Raw genomic sequence first — 24438 nt, forward strand, 5'->3', positions numbered from 1 at the left:
TAAAGGACAGTATTATTTAAAGCTGTATGTATAATACATGACCCTCATTCTGAAAAAAATAAACTTTATTTATGCATAAGCTGCTATGAGAAGTATCAGAGTCTTGATACAAAGCATATGATAATACTCAAAATAATTAAAAGAGGCTTTATCCTAAAAGGATGGGCAGGGTGTGGTGGAGCTACAGCGATAGGACTGTTTCTTCCCCTAGACCTGAAGGGATAAGAGTAGGATCAGATCCCCAAATCCAGGAGATGGTTGCCCAGAGAGGAAAGGAGTGGCGGCCTTTGGGTAAAGGAAACAACCTGGTCTTGGTGAATTTGATGGGAGGAAGACAGGATAGTCTAACTCACTGTCTTCTCTTCTCCCAATCTCCTGCTGGGGCTTCCATTACCCAAACCCAACAAGAAGCCAGAGACACCGCTGATGTGGACCACACAGGTCAGCTGACAGAGAGCAGGGTGCCTAGGGGTGGGGTGCGGATGAGTCACACTGACCACACGAGGCACATGCTACATATGGGACTGATTCCTTTGATAACCTAGGTGAGAGGCAATCCCCAAGAGCTGAGCCATTTTTTTCTATATATACCTTTATATCATTTTACTATTGCAATAATATATGCCTTTTTTTAAATTCTGAAAAGATGTGTCTGTGTGTGTGTGTGTGTGTGTGTGTGTGTGAAGAGATGGGCGCCTGTGAGGGTATATATATGAAGTATGTGAGTGAAAGTGTGTGAGAAGAACAGGTGTTTGTGAGTGTATACATGTGTATGAGTGAAAGTATACAGGTAATAGGAGATGCGTGTGCATGTCTGTGGAGTATGTATGTTAGTGAGCATAAGTAGGAGGAGTTGTATGGGAATAAGTGTGTGAGAGGTGGGAAGGGGCTGTGTGCTGAGATGTGTGTTTGTGAACCATGTATGCAATCATGTGAGGAGGTACAGATGGATGTAAGGCTGTGAACATGGTAGGGATAAGTAGATGTGTTCAACGGCATGTGTGGGAGGGTGTGTGTATGTACAGGTGGTAGTACCCGGGTGTGGGGGAGATGAGGACATGGAAGGGGATGTGAGAAGATGTGAGTAAGGAGGTGGATGAGTGTGGCAGTATGTGTGTGGGGAGATGGTATGTGTGTCCATGTGGGCACATAGGCGATTGTATTTCTATACATCTATATACACAGGAATAGAAATATTTCCTTCTAGGAAAAAAAAGAAAAACTGGAAGAAAATACTCCAAAATGTTCAGGATAGTAATCTCTAGTGTTGGGACAAGAATCCTGACTATGTCACTCCCTTAAGACCTTAGGCAAGGCACTCAATATTTTGAATCTTGTTTCCTCTCTTGTAAATTGGGGCAGGGTACCTACTTCATAGAGCAGTTGGGAGGATTAAATAAGTCAGTGCTTGTAAAGGGTAAGCATAAAGAGCCCGGCTCACCACAGGCAATAAACAACTCTATTTCTGCTACTTTATAGTCAGAAAAACCATGAACCTTTCAGTCTGTTTTCTTCATTCCTAGAACACGTGGAAAATGGTGTACCTTTCTGGAAACATGTGAAATTAATCCAAATCTTGACTAACAAAATGTGTCTTAATAGGAATGTATTGGAAAATTGGAATCCTCTTTTTCAATATGTAGCCAAATAGATATCTAAGTCCTTGGTTAATTTGTAGAAGGAAATCTTGCCTTAAAAATTCAGAGCCATACGAGTGTTTAATTTTTCATGCGATTTCATTAATTTTCTGGTATTCAATAATCAAAACTAATCACTAGTGATGCTGACAAGCCAAGGCCGTGATGGTTTTGCATTGATGAAATGGTAATATAAACGTAATGCCCCGCATATCATATTGCTTTAGCTAAAACTAAAGTCTCAAAGCTCACGCACTAGATGTTAGCAGGGATTGTCAATGATGGAGCAGCTTTGGTCATTATTAGTTTAGTTTAGTTTAGTTTTCTGGGTTTTTTTATAGTCTTTTTAATGATGAGCACCTAGGGCTTATCTAATAAGGTTTCTGTGAAAAGTGATTTAAGAGTAGATTGTTTTCCTAGGTTAAAAAGGCCCTGAAGGGGATTCCCTGGGTGGCTCAGTGGTTTAGTGCCTGCCTTTGGCCCAGAGTGTAATCTTGGAGTCTCAGGATCGAGTCCCACATTGGGCTCCCTGCATGGAGCCTGCTTCTCCTTCTGCCTGTGTCTCTGCCTCTCTCTTGCTCTCTCTGTGTCTCTCATGAATAAATAAATAAAATCTTAAAAAAAAAATTAAAAGGCCCTGAATTCTTTCACTGATACTTCACTTTCTCTGCACTGCCTCATTTCACTAATAATACAATGTGAGAGTTTTCCCTGTTCCCAGATACTTTTATAATAGAAGAAAAGTTTGCAGCAGTAAATGGCCAGTGCTTTCCTGTTTTTAATTTATTTCAAGCTTGTCTAGCTTTCTTACTGATTTACTATCATCAGCATCAGGTCTCTGCAACCCAATTTATTCTGTATTGTTAGCTGCAGGCTCCACGGTGGGTGCAGTAGGTGAATCAGTTGCTTGGAGTCCTGCACAACTAGTTTACTTTTATGTAGATAACAATAAAAAAAGGGGATTCTGTATATCTTATCTTTCCTTTCCACTTAGAAAACCACCTCAGTTATTAAAATGTAAACACAGCAAACTCTATTACAAATGCTATTAGATTTGGCTGAACCCAAGACCATAATTCTTGCAGAACGTGTATCCCTGAGCTGTGAAGAAGCCCTCAAACCCAGGAAGGCTTTTTATGATCTGATTAGAGCTTCTCCCCCTGTCTCAGCACATCTATCAAACGAAACCCTAGTTCGTTTCCCAGAGTTAGGAGTCTTCCATGTTCTGTCTCCCTTTCTGATATTTCCTACCCTGGACTGGGTGGCAGGCACTGAAGGGGGCACTTGACGGGATGAGCACTGGGGGTTATTCTGTGTGTTGGCAAATTGAACACCAATAAAAAATAAATTTATTATTAAAAAATAAAAATAAAAATTATCCGACTAAAGTGTTTTTGGAGATTGCAGTAACTGGATTACAATTTATGAGCTACATTTCTCATAAATACGTGAGAGCACCTTGTAAGGTATGCCCGTGTCTTTTTTGTTTTTTTTCCTGTGTAGCAAGCCCAAAACGTTCAACCCAGTTCTAGATTAGGTTAGTGGGTACATGCTTATCCACCTGGTTGTATCTTAGGAGAAACCAGATTGCTGTGGAACCATCAGATAACACACACTTCTAAAAAGAAATGGAATGTATTTTTATTGGCACAGCCAAGATGAAGCATGTCTAGAAATCTGTTTTACAAATAAACTTGCACATAAATTGTCAAAAAAAAAAAGGGGGGGGGGGAAGGCTTGGCCCAAACAGCCTTACTTGGAAACTTCTAGTGGCATGTTGAGGGAAGCAACCTGAGCACCTGCTGTGACCCTTCTGGGGGCAACAGAAAGAGCAGCCTGGCTTTACCCTGCTGAGTGGAACCGGTGCGGTGGCTCAGTGGACACCTTCCCCTCCCACTTGAGCTTGAGCTCCTCGGAGAGATCGCTCCTGCCGATCCTGCGCAGGTGACGGGCCAGAAGGCGCACTTTATCGGTGGAACTGGGGAGTGAGTTTTTCCAGAAGCACAGAAGCTCGTGGATCTGTTCCGTGGGCTCCGCAGGGTTCTTCAGCCTGATGAGCTCCATGGTGCTGCGGCGCAGGGGGAGGGATGAGGACAGGCGCCTGGCACTTTCCTGGGAGAGCTCCTGGGCCAGCCAGCGCAGCAGCTGGTCCTGCAGGGCTTCTGTGGGGCACACGGGGACGGACAGGGTTAGGACTTTGGGGGGAGAGGGGGGCCTGTGCTGATCTGACCCTCTGCACCTGCTCGCAGGAAATCCAAGGCCTCTCTGGCTTGGCCTCTGAACCTTGGGAAGATTTGGACACCCACCCCCACCCCAGGGGACAGTGGGAAACCTTGGGATCCCTGCCATGTCTGGGGGCTTCCCCCTGAGGGATCCCTTATTGCCAAGGACTAGAAATGCCCCTCGGGTTTTAACTCCCCTGAGATCCAGGAGGGCTTGTTAAAAAGGATTTTAGGCCCTGCCCCAGATAGTCTAATTAAGTAAAAAGAGGGTAGGGACCAAACTGGGCATTTTTAACAAGCTGATGCTGACACTGGAGTCCCCAGCCATACGTTGAGCAGCATTATGTTCAAGGATACTTCTAGATTCAAGACTATTTCTCGTAATCAGTACTAACCTGATACAGAGTATGCCAGCAGCTATGCAATCCTCCCCCAGCCAGCCCCAACTATACACACACAAGCTCACCAAGATCCAACCCAAAGAGCAGTTCTGTGGAAGGTCCTTTACACCATTTCCCCTGGTTTAGAACCACAGACATCTTCTTTAAATATATTCTGTATTTCGTCATACCCCTTCCCTTATCCTGTGACTCATGTCAACCACCTAAACCCATGATTCTATTTTTCTGTTGTTTGGTTGCTTTTTTTTTTTTTTTTCATTGTGTCACTCCGGGCCATGACTCCTATTAAAGCCCCTGAGCCCTCTGTGCCCCTGCTTCTGTGCCCCCAGCCTGCACCACTCTCCGGCTAACTCTTGCCTTGGTCTGATGTGAGGCAAGAATCCTGCATCTGCCACCTTGAACTCCACGATTCCTTCCACCTACCTATTCACAGAAATTGCACATAAATTTAAATTATGAATCATGCCCCTCTTCTGAGAAGGCTACTCAGAAAATGGGAGTCAGCACATCCTCGCTCTCCATTCTTACTTTCAAATCAACATTCTGCTTCCATGGTGCAATATGCTCATGTAGTACGGGTGGGCCTTCCTCTCTCCATCCCCATCATCTACCTCCAGCCATTGGCTGCCAGCATCGTCAGTAACCCTGCTGATAATCAGTCACACCTCTGACCACATGGTTCCTTAATCTTGTCAACATCAGTGACCTGTACTGTGATTCTACCTAAGAAACTGACTTTCATGGCCAGTCCTCATGTTTCATCCCCCTCCAAGGCATCAGCTCCTCAATATCACTGGTGACCACTACTTCCTAAACTTCCACAGCTCTGTTCCGTTGCTCCTGCTTAATACACTTCTTGCCTCTGTCACTGATACAATGAGTCCTTTGATGCCCGACACTGGTCTCTACCGGTCTCACATACCTCCATACTATTAGAAGCACATGCTGCTCCTCATGATCAGCTATGTACGTCAGCAATGGCCTTGCATCCACCTTAGAATCTGTGATCCTTTGTAGCCTTCATCATTCACAATTTATCAATTGCCAATCCTGCTGTACTCGCCCTACACCCAACCGCTGAGATGTCCAGGGTTATAAAACTATGCTGCATGTCATCCACTAACTCTGGGCTCTGAACACCATTCAAGCCTTTATACCAGTTAATAAACCAGTAAAAATATTTTTTCCTGAATGCAATTTAAACTATTCCCAGCAATGACCTAAAACTTTTCTAGCCTCCTTAAGCCCCAATCTCACTCACCTTCTGTTTCACTCAGCCGATGTGTTTCTCCTAATTTTCCCAAAGCCATTTGACCTGAATTCCCATAAACCTCCTTTTCATTAAAAATCACTTTCTTGGGCACCTGAGTGGCTCAGTGGTTAACCATCTGCCTTCGGCTCAGGGTGTGATCCCAGGGTCCTGGGATCGACTCCTGCATCAGGATCCCCACAGGGAGCCTGCTTCTTCCTCTGCCTCTCTCTGTGTGTTTCTCATGAATAAATAAAATCTTTAAAAAAATAAAAATCAGGGATCCCTGGGTGGCGCAGCGGCTTGGCGCCTGCCTTTGGCCCAGGGCGCGATCCTGGAGACCCGGAATCAAATCCCACGTCGGGCTCCCGGTGCATGGGGCCTGCTTCTCCCTCTGCCTATGTCTCTGCCTCTCTCTCTCTCTCTGTGTGACTATCATAAATAAATAAAAATTAAAAAAAAACTATTCATAAAAATAAAAATCACCTTCTTACACAATCTCATTCTTCCATGTTTGCCAGATTCCATTCCCCACAGTGTTTCCCATCAAGTCATTTCCCTTCACACTTGTTCCTTTCATCTCCTCCTCACCACACATGCTTCCCATGCTTCACGTCTCCTCTTTAACTTGCTTCTGCTACTGTTTCAAGCAACCAGGCTTTCTCTTCTTCCTTTTAACCATAAAATACTTTTATGCCTAATGTAAACATGATGTCACAAGTTCATCACTCTGGTTCATTCCTCAAGCCCTTGTTTTAGGGCTTATATGCTGTCTGTTAACATTCTGTGCAATCCTCTTTCTGATCTTCCTAGCATCCTCTTAATTATGACTCAGAGCAAACAACTCTCAGTCTGCATCTTCTCTGATTTCCAGAGAAAAAAAGCATTTTACTCCTTCCACCCTGGTTCTTCTCTTCCCTCTCTCTCCCCTTCGTTAGCTTTCTTCCTCCTGATTCTGCTGAATTACTTCTTCCTTTTTCAGGCCCCTTCTTTTCCTGCCCTCTCCTCCAATGAACTCATCAACTTTTACTCTCCTAACCATCTCTTTTATTCAAAACATTCCAGCTCTGCTTAATCTTCATCTTTGGCTTTGTCTCCCTAATTCTCGGTACAGCGTTTGCAATATTCACCTCCTGATTATCTTTTCTAGTATACATCACAGCCAACCGGAGCTACATCATACTAAAGTCAAAATCAACTTTGGCCTTTTTCCACCTACTCCTAATCCTTCCTTCACTCTGTGGGCTTCCTAGAGAATGTGACCACTTGGTGGAGTAAGCTGAAACATGTAACATTATTCAAATTTCTCATTGCTTATTTCCTATCCTCTGCACCCATGTCTCAACTCTAAACATACCTCAGATACTTCCTCTACTTGCCAGCCTTACTGACAATCTCAGTCATGCTCCCCCTCTCTTCTCTGGAGTATTGCAGGAACCAGGAGTCTAACTCATATCCCCGCTACCAGTTTTTATCCACTTTAGTCCTCCACACAACTAATAGTTTTCGTAGTCTTATCCGTTTTACCCATTCCATGCTAATAAGTGTCATGTAGGCTCCTCCTATTGTTTGAACTTTCTACCTTGGCATTTAAAACTTCTCATAGTTTTATCCTGTTCTAACCTCATCTACCACCATCCTTCCTGCAGCAGCTTGGTTTTGAGAGACCACACGCCGTCACAACCCAGGACTTCCTAGTACACACAGGAAAGATCATTATACTCTTGTGCTCTCTGGTGGTTGTTAACAATGGCAGAGAGAATACTTTTCTTTAGACATCAAATTCTTCAAAAGTTAACACCACTATTAAACTCACCAGGCTTTCATCTACTACTACTGTTTTTTTTTTTTTTTCTTTTTTAATTTGTTTTGTTGGGTTTTCTTGGTTTCGGCTTTCGTATTTTTAATTTGGTTTTTCTACATCAACTGCTCTTTCTTTGAAAATGGTTTTTATTGCCTCTGAGATAGTGTATAACACTAAGGTGTACGCCTATCCTCACTTTTAATGTAATTCAGTAAAGCCTGCACATTTTCTGAACAATCTATAAAGGTAATCCCTGAATGAAATGCTATGCCATCAGTGGTGGGTCTGACACATTAATCAAAATAGACTCATTGATATACTTTGAAGACCAAGATCAAATTGAAGACCCGTAAATTATTTAGTGACCTATAACATTATAAAGTGGATTGTTTCAAAGGCTAAAACAGAATAAAAATGTCAAATTCTACCCTGAAGTCTTCATCACTGTTATGTAATTGAATTATGTATAACCACAATCAACTATTAGATATTTCTTTTTTCTAGTTTCATACTAACATATCTCTATTTAAAATCCATTGGCCTCAAATGTAGAGTTAAAGTGGCCACACTTTGATTCACAATTTAATTGTCAACATTTCAGAACAAACTGTAGTTTTTTATTTACCAAACTAAGCAGTTACTAGTTATCTTAGTAAAATAATACATAGCAGGGTTCATATTTCTTGTAGATTTTAGCAATTTTAATTCCACCCATATTTAAGAATGTTTTGGTTTATACGTGCATGACTTTCAAAGGAAAGTTGATTTATTAAGCTGATAAATATAATGACTATCTAATTGCAAAGTCACTTTCTCTATCCTTTTTTATACAATGATTCACATACATATAAAATACAAGAGGAAAAATAGTGCCGCTGTAAGGCAGACAGAGCAAATATTTCTTACCTACAGGATCGGTAGAAATTCTTTTGGTACTCTGTGGACGGTTGATTAATTTTTTATGCTATTGGAGCAAAAGGACACAGAATAAGCAGAAGAAATCATTAATTTGTGAACAATCTACAAATAAAAATCCATTTGAACCTCACCCCTATTTAAAAGAAGTACTGAATTGCACACCTTGCAAAAGTAGATTGTGTATTTGTGCATGCATGCTCAGCAATTTCTTTGATAAGGTAAAATATATTAACCCAAATCTTTCAGCAAATTTAGATTTAAGACTACACATTGAAATATTAGTATGGCAGTCATGTTAACTTTGAATATGTTCCAACAAAATTTAAAACTGTTAAAACCAACAAACATAGGGCAAGCTAACCTCTATGCAACAAATGCAACATTTTGTAAAAGCCCTGTTGGGGAAGGCACCTCTCTGCCCCAGCACTCAGCATGAGGCCTGAGTTCTCTAACAATAATTTTTGTGAATGAGTGAATGAATCAATGTGCATACATGATGCCAAAAATAATCATATTTTTGAGCAGATAAAACCAATATTTTATCATTAATCTTCAAATATATAATCATTACTTTTCTCCACTATCTGCAGAACAATTTGTCCTCAGTTAATATGGGATCATGGAAACAGCAAGGAGATAAAGTAGCAACATCTGGGTTTGGAAAACTGTTAAGTGTTCTAGACAATTTATTTACCTTGCTGGTCTCAGCTCTGAAATGTGATTTATTTAAAAAAAAAATCTCAAAATCCTGCATACAGATGTTCACAGAAGCTTTGTTTGTAACAGCCCCAAACTGGAAACAATTAAAATTTCCTGCAGTAGTAAATGGTTAAACAAATTATGGGACATCCACACTATAGGGTGCTATTCAGTTAAAAAAAAGGACAGATCCTTGATACGAGCAACAATTTTGGACCTCAGCCTGATGGCTGAGTGAAAAACTCCAGTCTTAAAAGGTCGCATATTCTATGATTCCATCTATATTACATTCTTGAAATTACAAAATTATAAAGATACAGAATAGATTAGAAATTGCCAGGAGTTACAGATGGTGGGAGATGACCATAAAGGAGTAACACAAGGGAGATCTTTGTGATGTTAAAATTGTTCTGTAACTTGAATGCAGTGGTTGCACAATCTACAGGTATGAATAAATGGCCTAGAACTGTATAAACACGTTGTATCAATGTCAACTTCTTGGTTTTGATATTGCCCGTGTAGTTATTATGTAAAATGTAACCACTGAGAAGAATGGGGTAAAGAATACTCCAGACCTCTCTGTAGTCTATTTTCCAACTTCCTATGAATTCATAATCATTTCAATAAAAACCCCCTTTTTTTTTCAGAGAGCAAGTTTAAATACCTTTTAATTATCTGGAAAATTTTGGGAAATACAGATAATACTGAAGGAAAAAATACCTTCTACAAATAATTCCCCAAGTTTCATGTAAGGTTTTAGAAGGTTGTCTATAAAACCTGATATAGATTTATGTATATATACACATGCACTCATGACAGAAAATAATACAGTAGTAATTTATGATGGAAACACATTTTGCATACATTCACCCTAAAGAATATTTCAGTGATCCTACATAAGGTACTGATATGAATAATAAAGTTGTTGAAAATCTAGTATTTCTCATTAATACTGTCCAAATGGTCAAAATAATATACATATAAAGACATATGAACCAATATATTGACAGCCATACAAGATTTCAGAAAATGAAGACTGGTAGTCAATGGTAATTTTTTAAAGATTTTATTTATTTATTTGAGAGAGAGAGAGAGAGAGAGAGAGAAGCAGACTGCCCACAGAGCAAGGAGCCTGACATGGGGCTCAATCCAGGACCCCGAGATCATGACCTGAGCCAAAGGCAGCAGCTTAACCAATTGAGACACCCAGGTGTCCCTCAAAGTTAATTTTTAATGACCATGTATTCGTATAACATTTAGTGGCACCAATATTAATTGTGAAAATGTCACTAGCTATAAACACCTCACCCCTGTAAGAATGCTCTCAAAGACTCTACCACCATTTAAGATAAAAGGTGAAAATTTTCTTAAATTTGAATATTGTCTGCTCTAAACTACTGAATGGCCAAGTGCCTGATGAAAGGCAATTCTTACATATGTTTCAACACTTTTCAAAATAATTTTTAAAAAATGCTTACTTTGAAGCAATAATACAAGGATAATCCAAGTGTGAACTGCTGGTTCAAAGGGTGATTTCAATATAAGTGGCTGAATCTGAAAGTCATACTTTGTAGGTATTCGTGTCACAGACATCACATAAACACGTATATAAAATTTCCATTAAGAAGTTTTAATGGAAGCGGGACACTTGAGTAGCTCAGTGGTTGAGCATCTGTCTTCGGCTCAGGGGTGATTCCTGGGTCTTGGGATTGAGTCCCACATTGGGCTTCCTGCAGGGAGCCTGCTTCTCCCTCTGCCTGTGTCTCTGCCTCTCTCAGAGGCACACTCTCTGTGTGTCTCTCATGAATAAATAAATAAAATATTTTTTAAAAAAAGTTTTGATGGAAGAAAATTAGGAAATAACATAGAACAACAAAAGTTCAAGCATATTAATACTGTGAAACTGCAAACTGCACATAATCTTTGAAACATCAACTACTTGCTTAAACCTCCCAAAAGAGAGAGAGAGATCAATTTAAGCAGTAAAGCAGATTCTATATTTCCCATCAAAGGGCATATGGCCTGAATTTCATCTGAGACAAGAGACACTGTGTTTTTTCTTTGTATAAATAATTGTCCCCCTTGGTCATTCTTTCTTCAGAAAAAGTCTCATAGCATCTTGGTGTACCAAGAATGATTCTAGTGTTTAAATTATGTATTTTTTCACATCCATGAAAATTCCAGCCTATCCTTCTTCCGGCATCCAACCGTAGAAGCAGTAGGTCGTAGCAGCACAAAACTCTCGGACTCTTTAGACTTGAATGCACTATGCTGGTCTCCTACTCTGCCTCTTTGTCAGGGACTTTCAGTGCCCCTTCCCTTCCTTTTTCTTCCCTTTCCCTTGTTTTTTTTTTTTTTTTTTTTTTTTTGTTGTTGTTGTTGTTGTTGTTTTTGTTTTTGTTTCTGTCTTTCTTGTTTGTTTGTTTTTTGTTTTTTGCATGACTTTTGTCTGTGCACTATTTTTGCCTTGCACCCCACCTTTCAAATCTCACTAGTGCTCAGGCTCAGCTCCAGGCAGAACAGGGAAGCCTCTGCACGTCCTGTGTCATGTGCCCTCTCACAGACTCCCAGGATCGACATGTGGCTCCCTGGATGCCTTCCTGATTGGTACAGACTATTTTTTTTTCCCTAATTTCCTTTCCTCCTTGTTGTAAGCCAAAGGTATCATTCTGTTACATCTTCTCAGCTTCTACCGTTTGGCAAAGGAGGATGGACTATTCTTCTAATGCTACCTGCTTTTATCTTAATACTATGTATTTTATTCTGCTAAATATAACTTCTTAAATGCCATGTTGTTCAGCATGCCGTATCCAGGGAGATTGTTGGCAAAAATCTAACCCGGGCTACCAAGCTCTCCATAATACACACCTACCTTGTAAAAGAGTATAGTGGGGTGTAAATAGCAGTTTTCCCTTCACTATTAGCCTCTCAAAGGCATCCGTATAAAATTGTAAGTAATTCTGATATAGACAGATGTGTCTTATTTATACTGCTAAGTGCAGTGCAGGCTTCATTAATTTAAAAGCAGCTAAAAAAACAATGGAACCGAAGAAAGTCATTCGCACCTGAAATGGGTATTTTTGTCTTCAACTTTACAGGCCATTGTTAAGACTCCTTCAATTACTGACTACTCGTTCCATGTTGCCTAAATACAACCCTTTTACTGAATTCTTAAAAGCAAGCAAACCATTTTTTAGTCGAGTTCATATATGTGCCATTCTTGATCTTTTTTGTGGATCAAACTTGTTGAGCACATTTATTATTTTACCTAATATTATTTCCTGTGGCAACTTCACAAGTTTCCCTTCGTTGTGCTTTTCACCACTCCAAGAACCTTCTATGATCAGCCTTGGTTCTATTTGTTAGACTGGAATGTCTTTGAGAACCAATAAGGTATCTTGTCCCCATATGAATTCCTCATAGCATTGGAAATGGTATTGTATGCTTGAGTAGTATAAACCATTTATGGGATGATATCTTCTCTCGATTTGAACGATCTGCTCCTACAAAACCTACCATATTTTTAAGGCACCAAATTCCACCTCCTTCATCAACTACTCTAGTCCCTGGTTTCGTATTTGGTATTTTTTGTACTATCACTCAATTTATCATAATAAATTTATCATAATAAAATTTAACATAATATTATCTTGTGTTGTTAATGCCATTCATATATGCCTGTTTTCTCTTGCCAATTAGGCTTTCAGTACTTTATTGTATCCTTTTATTTTTTCAAGCAAATGAATAGTTTTATTAACATGGCAACTTTTTCCGCCCTCATCATACCATTTTGACTCCAAATCTTATCAGTTCTGCAACATAAATGAACTTAAGGCTGGACTGCTTATGGAACCTTGAAGAAACCTGTTCTCTGTCCAGTGTAGGATCCAATGTAAAGAGTCCTCACTTTTCTTCCTCAGACCCTTGAGAGACTTTGTAAATATCTCTTTCATTTTTTGAAGAAATGAAATGCATCAGAGTATTCCGTCAACTTGTATAGAATACTAAGATCTTGTTTTCTGTCTAGGTTCCATGTCTATTAGAGCTGAGGTAAGCTGTGCGAACAAGCTGACCTAACAGTTATGTCAGTGTGTCACATGAAATTTAAATGTTGAACAAAACACACCTCACCTTCTTTGGTCTCACATAAAAATTAAAGTTTCAAAATACAGGCAATACCATCCTCTGCCTCTTCTTCTGATTCATCAGTCCTAGCCATAGCAACCCCATCCACATCCCCAACTGAAGTCTGGTCTCCTGTGCAGCTTCTTTAGCACTTGCTGAATGAAGTTGTCTTCTGCAGTAATGTAGCTCCTGCAGCACCTCCAGAGCTGGAGAAATTCAATTCTAAGCCTCATGTGTCGCATGAAGACCCAAAGTTCCAGGCAGCTGTCTAGTGATATAAGAAAGAGCAAAGCACCTCAACATTTAGGAAAACCAAAGCCCAGGAACAAATACAACTCTCGTAAGAGTTTACAACATAGGCCTTAATTCTCTTATATGAGAGCATTTAAAAAAAAAAGTTACTTCCCCACACAAAACATTTAACAATCCAAATTCATATTGAAGTCATCAACCACAGACCAACCATAACAGACACATGGTATAAGTGACGACAGCATGTAAACAGAGAGGGAAAAAGAGAGAGAGAGAGAGAGGAAAAAAAAAAAAAAAAAAGAATCACGCGTTTCAACTTCTCCATGGTGTCAATCTCCATCAGTTGACCAGAAGCCACTGGCCATAAACTGCTGATCCTCCGAGATGATTTATTTGCTTTTCTGTATCTCCCAGACTAGTTCATCAATACCTCACTGCCGTCTTTGGAATCTCTTTGGCCTTCTCTTTGGCCTTCTTTGCCTTGTTTGGTCACTCCTCAACTCTATCATTTGGATTCTAAAGATGATCCAGAGTGCTCTCCTCTGAGGCCTTCACATGGGTTTTTATTTGGATGAGCAGACTGTCCACTTTCCACAGCTTGCTTCTATTCTGCATATAAATTCTCCTCTGCACTTGAGTGCAAGATGTAATGTCCTCCTGCATCTTCCTGATAACTGGAAGCAGGAATTGCTTGAAATCTTCCTTAGACGCCAGTGCTTCCACTTTCTCCAATTCTGACTGTTTGGTGATGACCAGGGGCTGCATTTTTCCTGCTACTCTAGAATTGCAGTATCAATGTGAGCAGAGAAGCAGCAACAAAATGGAGACCCAGCTGTCAACCAAAGCTCTGCATGTGGAGGCCCCTTTCATAACATGACTGTGCCTCTGTTTAAATAAATTTTTAGGTCCATGATGGAGGTCTTATCCCCAGGGTACAATATCAGAAAACCAAAACTTAGATAATTCTTGTGTTCATGTAAATGCTCTGCTTGGCCAGAAATGGTAATATATCTAGCTAGTCAATCCCCAAAGCCCAAGCTAACTCTGGGCCTCTCCCCTCAAACAGGATTTACTCTGTGGCCCCAGCCAATAAGAGATTTTCCATTTGTCTCTTCCTTGTTCTTTAGTTGTCCTACAAAAGCTTCTTGCCTTCCACCTCATTTTATTGTTCTCTGACACTGTCTACTTCATGGAGTATTAAATAAAGTTTGTATCAACTCAACTGTCTTCTTTAATCATCTTTAACACCTCTTTGTGGACACACTGCTCATAGAAACTATTATATCCTTTTCTATATCTTCTTCTATTTCAGTACTTCTATTTACTATGTGGTTGCCACACAATACCCTCAATAAATACATCATAGCCACGAGGACCCTCCATGGACAGTCATGAGGATTATTATCATCATAAATTTTAAGTCTGCTATTTTAGCAGGGACCAGGGCTGCTTAGCAATATTTTTATGTATCCCTGAAGAGTCTCCCACCATTCCCTACAGAGGATATTTCAGACTTTTACTACTCTTAGTGAGACCTCTACTCTGTCCCAAACTGCTACTCTCACAGCAGTTTTATCTTCTATTCACTGAGAAAATAAAGCAGCAGTTCTCAAACCTTAATGTTCATGAAAGTTAATCTAAAGAAAAAGGCAAAATAAGCTCACAGCTCAACTCAATTAATGTCAGATAAAGCATATTTATAGCAAGCCTACTGGATGACTCTGATACTGAAGCATGGTGGCTGCGCTTAGAAAAACACTACCAAGTAGAACCTGTATCAGTTCTCTACTTGTACCCTAAATGTATCCTACAGAATACACAGAAGAATGGAAGAAGTATCTTTTTCCAAAAAAAAATGCTGAAGATCTCTAATACAAGGACCAAAGTGAAATTCTGCTTGTTTCTTCCATACCTAATACTATGGGGATATAGTATTAATAATTTCTAATTCCTAAATTATCTGACAGGTGTCACACAGATGACTGAGGTCTGGTGCCCACCTCCTCCTCCAGAAACTCTAGCTTCTGGCACAGTCCTCTCCCAGTGTTTCAGGCGATCTCATAGGCTTTATTCTCTTGGCAGCCACACTGTTCCACTAGATAACCCTCAATGTTCAGCCAGGTAACGCAACCACCCATGCTTCTTTTGTGGGCACAACAGTTTCCCTTGCTGGCTCTACCTTGTGCACTACCGTATAGTGTGCCATGATGGTGTCTACCCAAACTACACTTTTGCTCCAGAGGTGTCACATAGGCACAATTGTTGCACACCAGTGGTTAGCATAGGTTTGTTCTCCTGCTGCCCTGCCATTGTTCTCCCAGAACCTGACTTGCTCCATATGGAGCTCATAGTTTATCGTAGGTTTTTCCTACACAAAGCAATTCTCCACTAGTGGCCACCCTAAACCCTCTTGGTGTGTATGCCATGTAGTAAAACATGATAGAATGAAGAAAGTAGCTCCCTACCCATCGTGTGACATAACAGTAGCGTAATGTTGATAGTGCCCTGTTGTGTCACAAAGTTTAATGAAAGAGGTCTTCTGTGTTTTTAATTAAAAGCTTTCTATTTAGGACACAATCATGTACCCAAGGGCCTGAGAAATAGATATCACTAATAACTATAGCACTCTATTCTGACAGCTTCAGATGCTTTAAATATATATTAAGACGTATTAATATGCTATGTATTTAGCATAGAATATTTAACATACATATGTATTTAATAAAGTATATTTATATACTTAATATACAGCTGATCCTTGAACAATACAGGTTTGAACTGTATGGATCCATTTATACATGGATTTTTTCCGATAAATACAATAGAGCATAGTAAATTTATTTTATTTTCCTACTGATTTTCTTAATAACATTTGCCTTTCTCTAGCTCCCTTTATTGTGAGAGTACAATATATGATTCACATACAAATTATGTGTTAACCAACTGTTTATGTTATGAGTAAGGCATCTGGTCAATAGTACGGTGTTAGTAGTTAAGTTTTGAGGGAGTCAAAAGTTACATGTGGATTCTCATCTGTGCAGGGGCCGGCACCCCTAATCCCCATGTCGTTCAAGAGTTGTATGTAGATATGTATGTGTGCTTTTAGGCAAATCTACCTGAACCCTGCAAATGGAACTCTATCAGGTCATATCACATTTACTCAGTTATTTCAGATCCAGGGAACACAGGTTAATTTCTTACCTAGAAAGTACCTCAACTTTCATATAAATAATCTCCTAGGCTGGTAAACTCTTAAGCCCTATTTATCAGGCAACTCTGAAACTCTCAGAACTGAGCCTACTTCAGAGTTATTTGCAAATTCTTTTTCTTCTTGGTTATCTAATCTATCTTTGCCAAAAATACTGTGAGGAAAATGAAGGCGCTCTTACTGTTTTCCTCTCAGATCAGTGAGGATAGAAAGGCTCACGAGTGGTTGAGGTGTCATGACTGGGACCTCAGAGAGAGTGAGTGAACTCTACTGTGATTAACCTTAAAGCTAATGCTTTCTTTCCCAAATACAAGGCTGCTTGAGCATTCAGGCTCTGGGGTAAGTCTGAACTTACAGCCCACTCTGTCAATTGTTGGTTCCTGGGAATCAATACATGCCTCAGTTTCCTAAACCTTTAATTCACTATCACTATCTTATCTACTTCTTAGGTTTGTAGTGAGCTTTAAGTGAAATAAAATAATGTACTTTGGTTGAAGTAAAATGGAAGAGCTCAGTTGAGTGCTTGCATATCGTGGGTACTCAACAAAAGTCACTTGTTTTTGTCACACCTGTCTTAGAGAGCTAGAGTCTCATTTTGTATGCAGAGAGGCTTTATACACTTGCCATATTCTAATACATGGGCGATTGTCCAAAGATCCATTTGTAACTAAAGCTAATCCTGTAAGTATAGCTGTATGTAGTATAGCAAGATGTAACCTGAGTGTTACCATTATATAAAAATGCTGGAGGGCAGCCCGGGTGGCTCAGTGGTTTAGCTCCACCTTTGGCCCAGGTTGTGATCTGGAGACCTGGGATCAAGTCGCACGTCGGGCTCCCTGCATGGAGCCTGCTTCTCTCTCTGCCTGTGTCTCTGCTTCTCTCTCTCTCTCTCTCTCTCTGTGTGTCTCTCATGAATAAATAAAATATTTTAAAAAATTAAAAAAAAAAAAAACTCTGGAGACCCTCCCTTTCCCTGTGGTCTCACAGCCAACCTGGGCTCAGCCACTGCTGACCATCTAGTCTCTGATAGGGCTTAGAAAGAAACATAATGTTTCCACCTTGGCCAGGATTCACCCTCATTATATTGTGCTTTCAGGATGCTTAGGACAGTGCTGGTGTTGACCAAGTTAACCTCACCCTGGAAACACGCACATGAGAACAAGAATGAGGAATAACATGATGCAAACAACTGCCATGATGGTTGCCTTTAGGGCTGATTTGTTTGATAACATAAGTCATCACTGTTCACCCGTCTTCCAGCTTAGGACAAACTTGCATTGAATGACGGAGTTCAGCAAGAATGATGGGATGAAATTCCTACAGAGATCACCAAAATAATCCACAAAATTTAGTATAAAAGTAAGAATTTTTTTAAAGAAGGAAGGGAAAATCAGACCAACTACAAATCCTTGTCACTATTTCACATATATTTTGAAGTGATGAGTGGAAACAATAACATAATAGGATGGTATCTTTGAATCCTATAGGAATTTTCTATTTGGGGGTGCCTGGGTGGCTCAGTTGGCTGAGTGTCTGACTCTTGGTTTCAGCTCAGGTCATGATCTCAGGTTCGTGAGATAGAGCCCTGCAACAGGCTCTGTGCTCAGCACAGTCTGCTTGTGTCTCTCCCCCTGCTCCTCCCCATTTCCTCTCCCTCTCTCTCTTTCTCAAATAAATAAATAAAATCTTTTTTTTTTAAAGAAGGAATTTTTCTATTTTAAATTGTAACAGGTGCTAATTCTAAGAGCACCAACAATAATACTATTACTATGAGCAGATATAGAAATAACAAGTAGTAGATGTTTCCTCTTTAATTTCTACCTGACTGCTAGTTAAGGGGGTCTCTACTAAAGAACCAGTTTTTATGTAAAGTAACATGAAAACTTTCTGACACTTGAAGCACCATCTAACATGGATACCACCCGGCATTGCAGATCAATATCAGTAAAATATAACAAGCAAAAATGCCATGCTGATGTTACTTTCTTTATCTACCCTGTGGCACTTTTGCATGAAGAGGTTTTCACTGGTTAATTATTATAATATTTTGTGGCAACAACTCCTCCATCCAGTTTTAATTCTCACACTCTTCCTATCTCCACACACCTACTGCAAATGTCTCTGGTCAATAGACCATTTATTTTGTAGTTAGAAGATACCAAGTGAAAGTGTATGAATAATAATAGATCAAAGAAGTGTATATAATTAGAATGTTTCTGTGTATCTTTAGCATGGATTTTATCAGAAGCCTTTAAGATACCATAATTAAATACTGGTTTTCACTCCTTATTCTTATTGTTTTTAGCCTACATAGAGGTCTCTGCAACTAAGTAATTACTGCCATTTGCTTAACTTGAGTTCATTTATTGCATCATAATAGTAGATTGTATATTCTCCATCTTTCTAATATACAACTTTTATAGAATTCTTAATGGCTTTGCATTGTAAATAAGTTAGATAAAATATTGATCAAAGGAGTAATCTGGTACCAAGGATTAATGTTAGCAGAAAACTTTGTGCTGCAGTTACGAGTACAGCATGACTACAAATCAAATTTGAGCTAGTATCAACGTTGAGCAAGGAGGTACTGGTGTAAAGAATTGGACTAGACTTCTAGTATCCAATCAGGCATGTAAGAAGCTGGAAGCTGCCACTGTGTCTTAACAATTAAAAAAGCTGAACAACCTGAAAAATCAACAACTCTTTTTAGATCCATCAGACAAGTGAGGTCACAGGGCGAATCTCTGTTCCCAAATTGAAGAGACTGACAGACAAATACAGAGAATCACAATTTACCAGAGCAGAAACTCATGAGCAGAAGCTGCCTCCAGATCCAGTGCCAGGTAAATAAACTTGAACTGTAAATGATGAATTTGTGGAGGCTTAATGTGAACAAATCTAGGTTAAAAACTTCAGAGAGATCCAGCCAAGGGGGACTCACACACTTCTGTGAATTTTATCTCCATTAACCTCAACCGGGTTCTCATAGTGAAAGCTAAGAAAAATCCCCCCTACTTCCATCAGGAAAAGGGGGAAGAGAACCATTTTTAAGTATTTAAACAGAGAGTTCTGTTCCTCTTAACAAGGTCTGTCCTTAGTAGAAACTATATAACCAGAACCTAATCTGCTGGGATTTATTAAAGTCTAACTGATGAGAGTAGGGAGGGAATGCCCAGCTCCAGATCTCTCTAACTTTCTACACAGGGGAAGGGAAATACCCAACTCCAGCCCACTCTAACCATCTTGTTCCCCAGAATGGGGAGGCTAGGAGGGAGACCAAGGGACACATGTGAAGTCCCTGGTCCAGAGGGACAGGCTCACTTAACACTGAGACCTCATCATAGGACTACAGAACACCTCCCCTCACCCAAACCTCTCTACCATGTTACTTAAGGCCTATGTGCAGTAGTTCCTTTTACCCAATACATCGTGTTCAGTTATCAAGAAAAAAAATGACAAGATATAGTAAAAGGAAAAAAAAAAACACAATTTGAGGAAACAGAGCAAGCATCAGAATAAGACTCAGATATGGCAAGGATGTTAGAACTATTAGGCCAAAAATTTTTAGAAAACTGGGATTACTATGCTAAGGGCTCTAATGGAAAAAGTGGACAGCATGTAAGAGCAGATGGGCAAAGTAAGCAGAGAGGTGGAAATTTTGAGGAAGAACTAAAAAGGATTGCTAAAGATCAAAAACACTATGACCAAGAAGAATGCCTTTGATAGGCATAAGAGTAAATGGTCATGTCTGAGGAAGGAATTCCTGAGCTGAGAATCTCTTAATAGAAATCACAAAGTTAGGGCACAGTCGTTGGGTGGCTCAATGGTTGAGTGTTTGCCTTTGGCTTAGGTCCTGATCCCAGGGTCCTAGGATCAAGTTCTGCATCAAAAAGAGAATAACTCCCTCACCATGTGAATCCATTTTATTTAAAGCTAGTGTGTCCTGCTTTTCCCTCTGCCTGTGTCTCTGCCTCTGTGTGTGTGTCTTTCATGGATAAATAAATAAAATATTTTTTAAAAAATCACAAAGTTAAAAATGAAAGTGAAAAAAAGAGATAAAGAGAACATCCAAGAACTGTGGAAAAACCACACAAACACAGACAAAAAAAAAAAAAAAAAAAGTATGTGTAATAGAACTTCCAGAAGGAGAAGAAATATATAAAGGAACTGAAGAAATATTTGAAATAATAATCAGCGAGAATTTCCACAAATGAATGTCAGGCATGAAACCACAGAATTAAAAAGAAGCTTAGAGAATACCAGACAGGACAAATGCCAAGAAGTGGGCTAAACACGGAATTATTATTTCATTCCAAACCCACCACAATAGTTGAAATAACTGTCATCCCCATTTTACAGCTGTAAATTCTCCAACATAACATGGTCTTGAAACCTAGGTTTGTCTAAAGCCCTAACTTAAACAGTGAATAGTATTGCCTCCAGATAATATCAGCTACTATTTTTTGTTATTTACCATGTACAGATAATTACTCTAACTCTTCAAAGTATATCATATAATGTCAGTATAGTCTACTGTATCTACAACCTTGTGAGATAGTTGTTATTATGTCTACTTTACAAATAAGGAAACTGAGGTTTAGAGGGGTAAAATAATTTGACCCAAAATACTTAAACTAACATTTGTAAGAATACAGATCCTTTATTTTTAACCTCTAAGTTAAGACTTGTATTTAAACTGAAGGTTGTAAGGCAAGATGTTCACTCAACCATTCTAGTATTTCTTGAGTTCTGCTTACCATTTACATAGATCAGCTTTACTGCTCGGGATTGGGAGCCAGTATTAGGAGAAGGGAAAGAGCTCAGCTCCTATATTAATCTTGTGATCTTAAAGTATTCTCTTTGTGCCTTGTTTTCCTCGTTTACAGAATGGGCATGATACTAGTAACCTGTTTCGAAGTGCCATTGAAGGGAACATTGAGTTCTTTGTTAGAAAAATGTACTTATTTAAGTCATCTCTACACCCAAGGTGGGGCTCAAAAATCACAATTCCGAGATCAAGAGGCATATGCTCTACCCACTGAGGCTGCCAGGCATCCCAGAAACACTGAGTTCTATCATGTAACTTGAAGCAGGGCATTACATGTATTAAGTGCTCAAAATAATAGCTGTCATGACTCAATATTTTTCTCCTTAAAATTATTTTTTTAACCCACACAAACACATTTTAGAAAGTAATTGATATTTCAGTCATAAGTGGGAAAACAATTTCACTTATATAACCACATGGAAACCTGAAAAATAAATACAAGTAAAACAATATTACTGAATTCTGTTGCCACCCAAGATTTCTGAGCCTAAGAATTGTTCTGTGCTTGTTAACAGGGGAGCTTTTGTGTTAGAGAGGTGAAAATATGCTAACACTAACCTGAGACCTGCTCAGAGGTACTCAGAAGGTCAGGGAAAGGATTAGAAAGAGAGTAACTCTCTCACCATGTGAATCTATTTTATTTAAAGCTGGCATGTTACCATCCTTTAAAAACAAAACAAAACAAAAGTTCTTGCAATTCCAAAATTTGGAAAAAGAGCAGTATAACTGAACATCCCCTTTTTTTGCTGGAAATCATACCTTTTACTATAAACATATATGGAAAGTATTTTTGTTCTTTTAAAACCATAGCGAATATTTTGAGGGAATCTGAATTATAAATCATCAACAAAAAGTAAGGAATGTGAACTCATAACCTAAGCCAGACAAAGCTGGAGCCTTCATCATGTGAAAGGAATAGCAATGATCTCTGCTCTGAAAATGAGGTGTTATGAACTGATGTCACCACGTGAATTAAAGAGAGGACCTTGTCAAGCTGTTCAGAAGTGACTGTGCATTTAACACCAAGATGATAAAGTCTGCTTCTGCCTCAGAAGCAGAAAAATTCCAAATAACAGAGGAAACCACCATCAGAGGTTATTCCAAAGCTTAGTTTCAACAAAAGGTCCAACCAGTCTGGCTTTGAAAGGCCTAGAATTGCCAAACACCCTGATGGGGCAAAGTATATTAGGAGCAACATGAATATGTAATAAAAGTGGCAGATGTGAAATAAGCAATGATCTGGCTTGCTCAAGGAATAAGGGGACATGGAACAGCAAAACAGGAATGACTTTGAGGTCTGATCCTTGTGCAGCCTCTGGCCCTGGGAGGGAGTACAAGTCCGGACAAGTCAGTGTACTCTCTTACTAAACTCCCTGAGACAGAGACTACAGATCCTACCTCCAAAGTCTGCTGTGAGGGTAGATGGAAATAAAGTCTGTAAAGGACATGACCTACACTGACAATTCAAGTAGTTGTGGAAGAGACACAAATGCAATGTGTGGACATTTTTTGAATCTTGTTTTTGAACAAATTGACTACAGAAATAGAAAATTGAGTTAGTAGATAAGTATAAAACATGGACTGGGTAGTAGATGCTATTAGGTAATAATTGCTAATATCATTAGCAATGGTATTGATTTTTTAAAGTCCTTACCCTCTTTGAAAACAGAGTTATTTACAAGTAAAGTGATAGGGTCACTGTGATTTGCTTTAGAAGACTCAAACAAAAAACCCAGTGGTATTAGATGAAACAAGAATGGCAGGGGCACTTGGGTGGCTCAGTAGGCTAAGTATTTGCCTCCACCTCAGGTTATGATCCCAGGGTCCTGGGATGGAGCCCTGCTCATTGGGGAGCCTGCTTCTCCTTCTCCCTCCACCCCCACCCCTATTCATGTTCACATTCTCTCTTCCTCTCAAATAAATAAATAAAATATATTTTTTTAAATGGCAGAAGAGGATGGGTCCATGTAAATTCATTACGTATTTTCTCTATCTTTGTGTGCCTTTGAAAATCCCCATCCCCTACAGAAAATTTTAAAATAAATAAGAGACACCAACATCAGTCAATACATATCCTTTTGTTTTCACTGTGAATATTATTGTCATCGCACAGTCAGTGGAGAACTTCCTGAAGGCTTAGGCAGAAATGCTTGGCCTACACAATAAAAGGAAGTGCTTCTACACAGAGAAATCTGAAGACCATCAGAAACCCACAGAGAAGGAAGATTAACGTAAGAGAGATGGGGGAGAAACAACAATAAAAACGAGGTTTAGAGCAAGAAGAGCTGACTGAGAGTGGTCTAGCTTGGAGATAAAGGTAGAAATTAATTTTTTTGGAAATGGAATCAGACTGCTGCCAATCCCAGAAGAAATCCCAAACCATATCTTGGTTTAAACTCGGGTCTTTCTTAGTCCTAAACCTGTGCACATTTTACTGCAGCCGAGCTTATGTTTTGTTTTTTTCATTATTCTTTTCAATTGCTTCTTAGAGAATAGCTCTTTTTAGGGCTTTATCTGATTATGGCTTTGTCAAGAGGAAGGGATCAAATATTTCCTAACCTTTGAAGAAGTCAATCACTAAGAAGACAGCTTTAGGACCCTGGTAACCAGATAGATGGATTCAAGAAACCCCCAACTGATCTAAGGAGCGAGGACAGATAAGAAGGAAAGGGTTTTCAGGGATGGCTGCAGATAGAAAGCGAGCAAGGTTCTGGATTACTCAGGAAATATGTATAGGATAAACATGGAGTCACAAAGAAAAGCTGTCAAAGTCAGTCTGGAATAGATAAATATAAATTTGAAATTAATGTCTCCATTTTTTTTTAATCAAAGGGCAAAGCAGTACATATACCACAGTTGCAGTGAGGCTCAAATGATATAAAATATGCACAGCACTTCCAACAGGCCCAGCACACCAGCAAACACTGGGTAAGTTTAACTATTGCTAATATGCTTAAAGCTTTGTTCACTATTCCAAGCAATTCGGGCAAAAACAGATGCCTTTGATCCATAAATGCAGCTATGGGGGAGACACTATCGATTTTAAAAGCAGCTCAACAAATCAAAGGTACATCGTTCAAATTTATATAAAACGA

At 39.4% G+C, this 24438-nt stretch overlaps 1 protein-coding gene and 1 long non-coding RNA gene across 2 annotated transcripts in view; one reads left to right on the plus strand and one right to left on the minus strand.

The window, feature by feature from the left end:
• The window catches only part of LOC102152443, a 169878-nt gene that overhangs the window by 80087 nt on the left and 65353 nt on the right, over positions 1–24438 (plus strand). The window contains exons 2-3 of the long non-coding RNA XR_005357313.1: positions 19226–19358; positions 24176–24271. This is a non-coding gene — a long non-coding RNA (uncharacterized LOC102152443). The remainder of the gene's footprint in view (positions 1–19225; positions 19359–24175; positions 24272–24438) is intronic.
• Positions 3257–24438, minus strand: part of DTHD1 (death domain containing 1) — a 75795-nt gene continuing 54613 nt past the window's right edge. Inside the window, exons 10-11 of the mRNA XM_038533509.1 lie at positions 8220–8277; positions 3257–3799 (exon numbers count right to left, since the gene is read on the minus strand). Coding sequence (XP_038389437.1) covers positions 3480–3799; positions 8220–8277 — 378 coding nt within the window. The 3' untranslated portion in view covers positions 3257–3479. The remainder of the gene's footprint in view (positions 3800–8219; positions 8278–24438) is intronic.

The sequence above is a fragment of the Canis lupus genome, chromosome 3 (assembly GCF_011100685.1).
Source record: "Canis lupus familiaris isolate Mischka breed German Shepherd chromosome 3, alternate assembly UU_Cfam_GSD_1.0, whole genome shotgun sequence".
In the NCBI taxonomy this organism is placed as follows: Eukaryota; Metazoa; Chordata; class Mammalia; order Carnivora; family Canidae; genus Canis; species Canis lupus.